The sequence below is a fragment of the Epinephelus lanceolatus genome, chromosome 2 (assembly GCF_041903045.1).
Source record: "Epinephelus lanceolatus isolate andai-2023 chromosome 2, ASM4190304v1, whole genome shotgun sequence".
Lineage (NCBI taxonomy): Eukaryota > Metazoa > Chordata > Actinopteri > Perciformes > Serranidae > Epinephelus > Epinephelus lanceolatus.
Genome location: NC_135735.1, coordinates 9,305,775 through 9,317,506, shown reverse-complemented (window position 1 = coordinate 9,317,506; position 11,732 = coordinate 9,305,775). Strand labels below are relative to the sequence as shown.

General features: G+C 38.4%; 1 protein-coding gene across 1 annotated transcript; it reads right to left on the bottom strand.

The window, feature by feature from the left end:
- Positions 1-8: 8 nt before the first annotated feature.
- Positions 9-9,850, bottom strand: LOC117249873 (transmembrane protein 138-like). The gene is made up of 5 exons (XM_078173646.1): positions 9,752-9,850; positions 5,037-5,544; positions 4,621-4,792; positions 2,611-2,686; positions 9-783 (listed from the first exon to the last, which is right to left on the bottom strand). The coding sequence occupies exons 3-5, from the start codon at positions 4,744-4,746 to the stop codon at positions 671-673; spliced, it is 315 nt and encodes a 104-aa protein (XP_078029772.1). The 5' UTR covers positions 4,747-4,792; positions 5,037-5,544; positions 9,752-9,850; the 3' UTR covers positions 9-670.
- Between the last annotated feature and the right edge of the window lie 1,882 nt (positions 9,851-11,732).

The following is an 11,732-nucleotide window of genomic DNA, read 5'->3' as shown; positions in this document are numbered from 1 at the left end:
TTTAAGCATTTAACACTTTTGAAAATGAAACACAGCCAGCTTAGATCCACATGATGGGTCAGATGTTACAGACAGTGGAGTTCAGTAACTGTTCAAGTTCCATGATAAAGCTAAACCCTGTTCAATATCAACATAACAAACAAGAATTCAAAGCAACACAAAAGGTGTCAAATGTGTATAAAACAACTGCAATAGCATTAACAAAAAAGAAAAAGAAATAGGGCATGTGGTGACTGGTATTTTGAATCATTATTTCACTTTTCACGTCATTTTAAAATCTGAACAGCAAAACTAGCCTGATGAGACGTCGTTGTTCTAAAACGACTTACCAGATTTTGGCACAGTCCCTCCTGCATTGGAAGGAAATCTTCTGTGGATTAAATTTATTGGCTACGATTCCTCTCAGACAGATTTGGTAGTTCTTGTGTTGCAAGAAATGCATTTTAGATTTGAAAGTATGTCTTATTTTGCATTTGAAAATGAATGTTTCTCAAATGTAATTGTTATTGTTATACATCTCAGAAACCTTTCAAATAAGTTGCATTAAATTATTTATCCATTGTATGGATTTTTATACGCATATGTCATTGTAACATAAGTGGACAATTTCTTTCTTGTGCAATCTACACGTGTTCTGGCCTCAGTGGCTTCATGCTCTGTTGCAGTGGGATCACTGTCTGACCCGAGCAAAGAGTTCTCGCAGCCACGGTGAATCCTCATAGAGGCGAGGGTCGCCTAGATACTCTGAGGTCCTCTTGTACAAGTAGTAGTACAACACAGAGGCTGTGAACAGAAAAATTTGTGAGGAGGTTTTATCATAAAAAAAGCACCACAACATACAGAACATGCACTTGTTTCACCGCATCATGGTCCTGTAGCCAAAAAAATGACTAAGGGGTTTGAAAGATCTGTTGATAAGTACTGATGGCTCAAGGTGCTGCTGACATATCTGCCTTCAAATATATTTTCTGTCCTGAGCTCATTTTTATCATAAAAAAATTCCACCCATCCCACAAATTCTTTGAACTAATGGAGGGCAGTGCTTTCAGTAAACAGGCAGCTGCACAACACATCTGAAACACTCAATGATAAACCAGTTTGTAGTTTGGGGTTTGTACTTTCTGTTGAATCTCTAATAAGATGGTTTAATTGTTCTGTATTGTTGTTTATTATTCTGAGTGTCTGACAACATTATAGGACTCTACTCTAGAGACATGAAACATTTTTCCTCATCTTTCACTGATCTGGTCTGTTTGTTATTGTGTGTAAGTCTCTTTCTGAAATCTTTCCCACACTAGAAACATCAGCTAAATACTCAGCCATGACATAAAAATCTCTAAAATAACCCTAAACTGCACTTTCTGTTCTTGAGCACAACAACAAACTCTTTACACTTCTCTCTCTGACTCTCACTAATGTTTCCATAATGTTTGTGTCTGGTTTTGAGGCTCATGTAACCACTGTTCATACTGTGGAGAGTTTTATTCTCAGTTTGGATGATTAATCAGCCGCTTCAGGTGGGTGGCTCCTGTGTTATGACTTTACACAATAATTACAAGTACTTGAGAAATAATTTGTGATTGTACAGCGACAAAGAAATTGGAAATCCCCGCCAGCATTAACAACTCAGCCCAGCAGAGTTTACAGTGTCTTAAGGAAGGTTCAGAATGAAAGAGAATTTGTGAACAGGTGATGCAACACTGAATCACACACTGAGTAAGCGTCTGGGTGGGTCTTAAGTAGCAGACAAAACAGAGAGACAAATATGGCTCCAGTCCGTTCTCATACTTAATATGGGATCACCTGCAGAGAAGAACAATAACAAGACAATAAATCCTTTTATCCACTTATGAGCTTATATGTGTATGAAAATCACACCCACATGGCGCTGTGAGATCACTGCCTGGAGCCAGAGAAGAGCAAAGACTAACACACTCAGACAAAAAAAAACAATGAGAACTATGAGCTTTCTGTCGCTTCAGAGAATAAAAACTTAAACTGAAATGTCATTTTGTTCTGTTTGAACCATCAATCAAATTAGAGATGTGCACAGTGGTTCAGAGGTCTGAAACCAGGTGACATAAAAAAAGCTCTGATGTATTCCGATAATTTATTTCTCACTTGCACTCTTCATTCCCAAATATAAAAGATAATTTGTAGACATAGTACTGCCTTGATTGCTTCTCTTGTTTCATTCAAACTTTAAATGAAACAGGAGAAGCAATCAAGGCTTGTAGATTTTAAATTTTAAGTTTAAAGGAATGCTTAACTCACAAATGACCATTCATAAATCAGTTAGCGAGGCCGTGTTACCTTGAATTCCTCTTCAGAAAATGGCGAACATACTGATTTATTTATTGACTGGGGACCGTGTTTAACAACAGCAAAACTACATCAAAATATTCATTTACAAACTTGTGCAGAATATCCGAATCTCATTCATCCATTCATATGCTCATAAAGTTTTCTGTACCAACTCAAGGTATTATGGCATGGCCAACTCCCTTTTCTGACAGAAGACAGATTTTGATAAACACAACAGATGCTCTAGGCATTAAAATAAATAGATTCGTATGGCATGATAAAGAAGGTAATAATATGTCGTCTTACCAGCTCTTTGGAAGACAAACAGCACCTGAAGGCCGTCTGTCCAAATAAATCTGTTGGTATTTAGCCAACGCAGATTCTGCAAAGATTACAGAGAAATAATTAATAATCATTTTGATGTCACAGCTTTAAGATAAGACCTTATTAGACTCATAAGATATAACAAGACTTTATCAATCCCACACAGAGGAAATTAACACGTTATTCACGTTACAGCAGCTTAATGTTCCCCTTCAAAAAAGTTACATCCAAATTAAAAGGTCACAGGGGGGTGATTTTTTTGCATGGGGTGTCATTCTGGGTGAAATTTCAAAATCCCAACTTTCAGCATGAAAATCCATTATTTGACCCTGTAATGTATTTTATCCCATCCATGAACCTTCAAGTGGACAAAAATGTCCACCTGTCATTTAGCCATTTGTTATTGTTGCTGGGATAAAAATGCATTACAGGGTCAAATAACGGATTTTCATGCTGAAAGTTAGGATTTTGAAATTTCACCCAGAATGACACCCCCATGCAAAAAATCACCCCCCTGTGACCTTTTGTTGGACACTTTCTAGAAAATGGACATTTTTGTCCACTTGAAGGGTCATGGATAGGATAAAATGCATTACAGGGTCAAATAATGGATTTTCATGCTGAAAGTTGAGATTTTGAAATTTCACCCAGAATGACACCCCATGCAAAAAATCACCCCACTGTGACCTTTTAATTTGTCTGTGAGCGAGTTTTGAATTTTGGAAATGGACAAAAATGTCCAGGGGTAACACAAGGGTTAAGAGTTAGAAGAAAGACAAAAAGTCATTAATTTACATTAAGTTAAGTTAAGTTAAGTTAAGTTAAGTTACACTATATACCCCTTTCACATATAAAGGACTGTACACCCAGATTCATAGTTGCACAGGATGATCATAATAATCAGAAAAGTATAGAAGTACATAAACATTATTGCACAGTAAGTGGTGAAATATTGCATAGTAGGAAATTGTAAAGGAATGTTAAACTTTATGACGTAGAATACCGTGATAGATATAAGAACAATTACACAGTACAAGTATGTGTAATGTGTTTATAATATAAATGATAAAATATGCATATATTACATATTTCATAAGAAATATACAATGTACAAAAGACTGTATGTTCAAATTTAACTCACTCAAATTAGACTAATATTTCTGTATGTGTGTGTGAGTATGTATATATATATATATATATATATGTATATTTACAGAGTTTGACAAAGCAAAACATACCTGTCATGACTCGATAAGGATACAAAGATGAGATTATTTTGTTAAATAGGGTATATATATATATATATATATATGTATATATATATATATATATATATACAGTACAGGCCAAAAGTTTGGACACACCTTCTCATTCAATGCGTTTTCTTTATTTTCATGACTATTTACATTGTAGATTCTCACTGAAGGCATCAAAACTATGAATGAACACATGTGGAGTAGCTCATGGAGAGAATGCCAAGAGTGTGCAAAGCAGTAATCAGAGCAAAGGGTGGCTATTTTGAAGAAACTAGAATATAAAACATGTTTTCAGTTATTTCACCTTTTTTTGTTAAGTACATAACTCCACATGTGTTCATTCATAGTTTTGATGCCTTCAGTGAGAATCTACAATGTAAATAGTCATGAAAATAAAGAAAACGCATTGAATGAGAAGGTGTGTCCAAACTTTTGGCCTGTACTGTATATATATATGAATTTTTAATCTGTAATTATTTTTGTAATTATTTATATCTTGCTGTAAGACAAATTAATTGTAAAATAAATAAATAATTTGATATATTAGAATAGTTACATGTTTGAAATAAACTGCTAAAATGACTACTACTGCCCCCTCATCTATCTTTAAACAATATAATTTTAGCATTTTCATAAATGTAGCAGAAACAAATTGACAATTGAAATGATAAAAAAAATATCCTTAGGACTTAGATTCTTATTTATCTCTGACCATGTGCGCACGTAGAGAACGTACCATGAGCCAGGAATGGAGTATGATACTGAAGGTCAGATAGAGAGCAGAGAGCATTAGCAGAGCTCTAAATCGCTCCAGCAATATGGCCACCAGGCCGATCTGGAACACGTAGGTGTTAAATAGCATCAACAGAATGATGATCAGGTTGAACAGGATGGCAATGTCCTGGATTCTTTTGAAGAAAAGCACACAGGGAAGGAAAAGACAAGAGAGAGGGAAATGTGTGACCAGCAGAAACAAAAGGGACAGAAACAGAAAGATTTACCAGCTTACTGTCTTTACACAGAGCCCTTTCATTTCATTCCAGCATCCCAATGACTCAGTGTAAACAACTGAAGTGTACTATTTTTAGCTTTTCCCCCTCAAGTCAGAGATAATGTCTTGGCTGCTGTAACCGTGAGGAAACTCTAACTTACATGAAAAGTACCAGCTGTACAGCCGGTTCAGTCCTCAGCAGCTCGCTGAAGGAGTTTACGAACAGGTCGAAGGAGAGCAGGCTGAGCTGAATCAGTAACACCAGAGAGTAATTGCTGGTTTGGAGCGTCTCCGGCCCGAAGGCTGGGCGCCCGGGCGGACCGTGGTGGTTCCACGATGGATCCAAGGCTGCACTGCGCTCGCACACACACTACATAGAAACATTAATCCACACACAGCAACAGTCCTGACTGTTTGGGGGTCTCAGTGAGGCATACAAGTGACTCCACTCTGACGCCTGCTTGATGCATTAGGGCTCCATTTTCTTTTGTCAAAATTAGACTGTTCACTTGAGAAAAACAGAAGTCCCTTCAAAATAGGAAACAGCGTCAGGCTTTGGGATGAGCTGCATGGAAATCACTGATGTCAACATGTTGATTTTTATAGCTCCATGAACAGATGTGGTAGCACAGTACAGTCCACAATCCATCCAAGTAACTCCAGCAGAGACTGTGTGGAAAGAGACAGAGGAAACACATTAGTATTCTGCTGGAACACAGCATGCTGAAAAAGTGTATTTACTGCACAGCACAGCTCTCAGTCTGCTGCAGATTTACGAGCACTGAAACCAGAGACTTGATTTGAAAGAGAGACAAAAATCAGATAATGTGAGCTCCCTTCCAAATGTAACCAGAGACGTTCACATAGAATGAACTGATTTAACTGACTGATGCTGATACTTCTCTGAGGTGGTGCATTCACGCTCTCTCTGGTACAATAAGCTTAATGTCTAGTCGTGTGATGCAACATTATTTTCAAATATTGTTGTGTGTGCATGTTTGAGATCAGAGAGAACAAGTGAGAGGTTATTCCGTATGTGCGTGACGCAACCCGATTTCAGAATCAGTTTTAGAGCTCCTGTAGTCTGAGCCTAGGACTTGAAAGGGTTGGTTCTCATACACACTCATTCATTCATTTTCCATAACTGCTTATCCTGTTGGGGGTCACGGGGAGCTGGAGCCTATTCCAGCTGACATTGGGCAAGAGGCAGAGTACACCCTGGACAGGTCGCCAGACTATCACAGGGCTGACACATAGAGACAGACAACCATTCACACTCACATTCACACCTACAGACAATGGGAAGAAGCTGGAGCACTTGGAGAAAACCCACACTGACACTAGGAGAACATGTAAACTCCGCACACAGAAGGCCTCCCCCACCCAGGGTTCAAACCCTCTACCTTGGATTTGAGCCAGGAACCCTTTTGTGAGTTGACATCATCTGCATCACTGTGCCTTTTTGACCTTGTGAACACAGGCTGCTAAAAAGCATCAATAGAGGTCATCTTCAAAAGCATTAAGAGGAACAGGATGACCGAATAAACCATCACCTGGCGGGTCACACACCTGGTCCATTTGTTTTGGAGAGGAGGAAGCGTTTAATTTGGCTCGTGGTAAAAACCTTGTGAATCACTGGGGCCAGTTGCACAAAACCCCTTGAGTTAAGATTTTCCTTAAAGTCCTAGCTAAGGTTTCCTCCAATTAAAATTGGTTGCACAAAACACCCTTAAGTCTTCTCCTTAAGGTTTCTTTAAAATGTTCACTTAAGTTTTTATGTTTTTCTCTTTTCGTCTTTGGTCTTTGGTCTTATACTCAAGGAATCCCTTGATTGTTGCACAAAAGACGTTTGCAACCAAAGCAAAGTAAAAAAAATGAAGGTCCGTCTGACTCTGACTCTTAACTGCAACATGATGGAGTTTGTGGTGATAAAAGAAAAAACTTACAAACCCTGAGAGGAGTGTTCTGAGACCAGGAGAACCCAGTGGATATGCTTTTTATTTTACACCATAAGTTTGACTGAATTCATTTTTCATTCATTTCTTACAGTCAGTTTCTGTTTTCTGGTATTTTGGAATCAAATGTACTTTGCAGTTTGTGCTTTATGTGATTGTATTCCTGCAGGAGTATAATCTTTTCCTCCTCTGACCAGTATGGTTTTCTTGTCTTCTTTTCTTCTGCCATTTTTTTTCACCATGTAACTATACACCAACTTTGTGAGAGATAACAGGCGTCACAAGAATGAGTCCAAGCAAACAAACAATCTCCATGGAAACTTTTACCGCTGTAAAATCTCTTTCAGCCCAGTTAATGAATTAACATTTTTCCTTAACTAAGGGAATCTTTTAAGGGATTCTGTGCAACTTTGCAAGTCCTTTAGCTTAGGAATAATTAAGCCTTAAGTGTCATACTTGAGGTGTTTTGTGCAACCGGTCCCTGAATCTTTGAAAGGGAGGGACATCCCTGCTTCTAGCAGCAACTCATACAGCAGTGACTGAAGTATGAGTAACCTGGGCTGCTCTGAGGCCATGAGTTTAACATTTACTGGCATGTTGATGACTGGATACATTCCATTAAGGAGAGGTCGTACCTGCCAAATGATTAGGACTGGCCTGCTTGGTCATTTTAGTTTAAATTTTTTTATTGAGTAGAAATAAAAAGATATATCCTCTTATCTCTAGTGGTATCGATCCATGCAGATAGTTTTTTTGCTCACATTTTGAGATATCCATCTCAGATTTGAGTCTCTCCTTCACTTTCTTAGTTTTTGTTGGAACAACCTCCTACTAAAAGAAATAGTCCCTCTGGAGATGGTGTTTTCTGTGAGTAAGCCAGACTGGGGCACTGATTCTGGAGAGAGAAGTGTTGTTGAAATGTTATTTTGTCAACAAGCCTACATCTCTGCGTGAACCCAGGGGTCATGTCCCTCTCACTATTTAGAATATGAAAGTAGCAGATGACTTATTTTGATTAAATTTAAGACATTTCCACCTTAATTTGATCAGAAAATGCACAATGTTTTGACTGAAGATGCACAATAATATCAGCACGTCATCAGTATCAGCTGATACTGGCTTTAAAATCAACTACCGGAATCGGCCAAAAATGCTTTTTTAAAGTTGCACAATGAATGAATATTACATACATTAAAACACATTGTATTTCATGTCTCCATCTGCTGATGGGCCATCATGATAAGAGTATGCATCCATAATGTGATGTTAATTCCAGTACAGAAGAAACTTGATCACTAAAATTATTGGGGGAAAAAGTGGATATATCGGTATTGGTTATCAGCCAAATAAGTTGTTATATGTCAGCGTATCGGATATTGGCATAAAATCCAATATCATGCCCTACTTACAACTTATTTAAATATCATTGGTAGATATCTCCCAGGACAATGAAGGCTGCTTGTATTTATTGCTTTGTTGTTGATAAATGTGTCCATTATATCATGAAGGAGGGGTCATGTAAATGATAAGACACAAAAATACAAATATTAATCAGTTCAATTATTCCTCATTTTAATTCACAAAGAGTTGTATGATCTAGGAATATTATCATATGTTAGATTAATTTGCAAATGTTTCTTGTTCACAAGTTAGTATTAATCTTGTTATTACATTAATCAGTAGGGGAAAAGCATTCACAAACTTTACTGAGTAAATGTTGATAGTGGTATCGGTTATTGTTTAAATGCGTTGTTACAAGTCGGCACATTGGATATCGGCAAAAAATCCAATATCGTGCATCCCTAGTTTTGACGCTGAAAATTTCCTGGAGGAGGACCCCAAAACCTCGCCATTTCATAAGGGTCCACCCCCCCATTTTGAAAAGGAAACCTACGCCCTTGATTTTGTCAGAACTGAGAGCACCAAAAATGAAACTCACTGTATTGGCCTGTATATGTCTCAACACCTGGACGAATAAAACCAAAACTATCTGCATGGAAAATATCTTTTAATAATTTCGGTGAACCAAACCTTTCAGCACAACAAAATTTAACCAGAAATCAATGATACTTGGGGTAGTTTTTTTGCAAATATCTTGACATAGCTACTCACATTTTAACCTTTAAAACAAGCCCCAACACTTATTTAATTGAAATGCAGCTAACTCTACATCAAGACATTTAAAACATTAAACATCACTTTAGAAAAGCAGCTTCTCTCTCAAAGGAGCATTAAAACTATTTCTTCACTAGTTTGTTGTGGATTACAGAAACACATCCCCTCCTTTCACTACTGTTGCCACCACTAGTGAAGCAGGTACTGTAACTCTGTGCCTTGGCTCCTCTGGCATCCTGTGAGCCAGGATCACTCTCCAACATGGCTCCTTCATACTGACACCATGCAGGTGGATCCTCTTACAAACCCCGTGCTTATACCGTGACACGGCTGTGGCAGGTGTGAGGAAGATTAGGGCTACTTCTAGACAGTGGAGCATCAACCTGAGGACTACTTATTCGTGAAAGCCGTCCCACTGAAATTGTGGGTTAGCAGAACGACTACAGTAGCTCTTTGGCGAAACATCTTTGTACGTGAACAAAGAAAAGATTACACCAGGCAGAAGTGTTGCAGGAGAAACAAGGCCTTCCAAAGACATAAATGTCTCTTCTCTTTTCTTATAAAATATAATCAACAATTTATCAGTTTGTTAGATATTTCCTTCTCCTTCGACAAGAATAGTGGCACAATTTAAAAAGCCTTTGTTGTTGTTCATGTGCTTCCATCTTGTAGTTCTTAGTACTGTTTAATCTTCTTAGGAAACTCCATAACAGCTTGTTGCTTTACACAGAAGCAACACATCCTCCCTTTTACTATTTCAGAATATAAACTACCACCATAAAACCAAAAAACAAAAGTGTGTGTACCTGTAAATGAAGGTTGATGTCAGAGGCTGGAGTCGTATCTTTCCAAATGATGCATGTGGTCACAAACAACTCAAGTGTGCAGCACAGAGTGACAGCTTGTCTTTCCTAGTCACAGGGTTTATCCCCCACCACACACACACACACGCACACACACACACACACACACACACACCTCTCTAATAGACAGGCACGGGATTTCCGCCATGACATTGTGGTTAGATTGTTTACATGCACCTTAATGACAGCATACTGCAGCTTTTGACTAATGTAGGATTTAAGAGATAGCGTTGAAAGATTGAGAAGATGTCATCAATACTCAATAGATTAAAAAGTTTCTGGGACCTTTTTTGGACCTTAATAAAGATCAATAGGATTGCCTGTTTCGATGCCACGCATAGCAACAGCTTTCCTGTAACATTGTCTTTTTATTTTACTGTGACAGAATTTCTCACCTGACATGAGTTTTCATTAACCAGAAAAAAGTTAAATGACAAAAAATAATGTTGTAAAATCCATTTCTTTTTGTACTTTGTTCGGTAAAGTTGTTTTTTTCTCACTATGGACTGACTTTTATTACAACAGGTTAAGGTTGTGTGCGTATGAGCAGCTGATGAGGTGTTATAAATGGATGCTGTGTGAGCTTTCTCTGGCTTTTTCAGTCACATTTCCATGGGTAATGCTTCTAGGAAGGGTATCTGGAGTCAAGCCAGAATAAACCACTGTCATCTAGTGGTGAGTGTGCATCACTACACACACAAACACAGACAAAGCTGCACTGTTTTTCATGGTGAAGGACTGTAATAATGGACAGAGTGGGCAACTGCCCCACAGTCATAAACCATAAGGAGCCAGCAGTGTCAGTTGTTTTTAATAATTAGATTAAATCTAATGTAGTTTAGGTAGGCCTGTAAATTTAATTGTCATGACAGCCTATAGGGGTACATAATGTGTGTCACCATGTCACCAGATTAATTCAGATTATTTAACTTCAACTATTACCTTTATTTATGATTTATTTATTTATGACTTAATTTACTGATGTACTTTATTACTTCTGTTTTACTCCAAGTATTTGAATTGCTGAAATAAAAAATCAGATTTGAGATTTAGACAGCAGTTCAGAGGTCTGGAACGGGGAAGAATCTAACTTATATAATTTCTAGTTTTAGTTTTATTCTTCATTAGGCATGGTCACTACCTGGAGCTCGCATAAACGGAGCCTTGGTCCACGCTTTTGTTACCTCAAGGCTGGATTACCGTAACTCTCTATTATCAGGTAGCTCTAGTAAGTCCTTAAAAACTCTCCAGCTAATTCAGAATGCAGCAGCACGTGTACTAACTGGAACTAAGAAACGAGATCATATTTCTCCTGTTTTAGCTTCTCTGCACTGGCTCCCTGTAAAATCCAGAATAGAATTTAAAATCCTACTGTTAACTTATAAAGCTCTAAATGGTCAAGCTCCGTCATATCTTAGAGAGCTCATAGTGCCATATTATCCCACCAGAACACTGCGCTCTGAGAACGCAGGGTTACTCGTGGTCCCTAAAGTCTCCAAAAGCAGATCAGGAGCCAGAGCCTTCAGCTATCAGGCTCCTCTCCTGTGGAATCATCTTCCTGTTACGGTCTGGGAGGCAGACACCATCTCCACATTTAAGACTAGACTTAAGACTTTCCTCTTTGATAAAGCTTATAGTTAGGGCTGGCTCAGGCTTGCCCTGTACCAGCCCCTAGTTAGGCTGACTTAGGCCTAGTCTGCCAGAGGACCCCCCTATAATACACCGGGCACCTTCTCTCCTTCTCTCTCTCTCTCTCTCTCTCTCTCTCGTGTCCTATTACTGCATCTTGCTAACTCGGCCATTCTGGATGTCACTAACTCGGCTTCTTCTCCGGAGCCTTTGTGCTCTACTACTTAACTCGTATTGCAGCGGTGCCTGGATAGCATGACGTGTGTGGTTGTGCTGCTGCCGTGGTCCTGCCAGA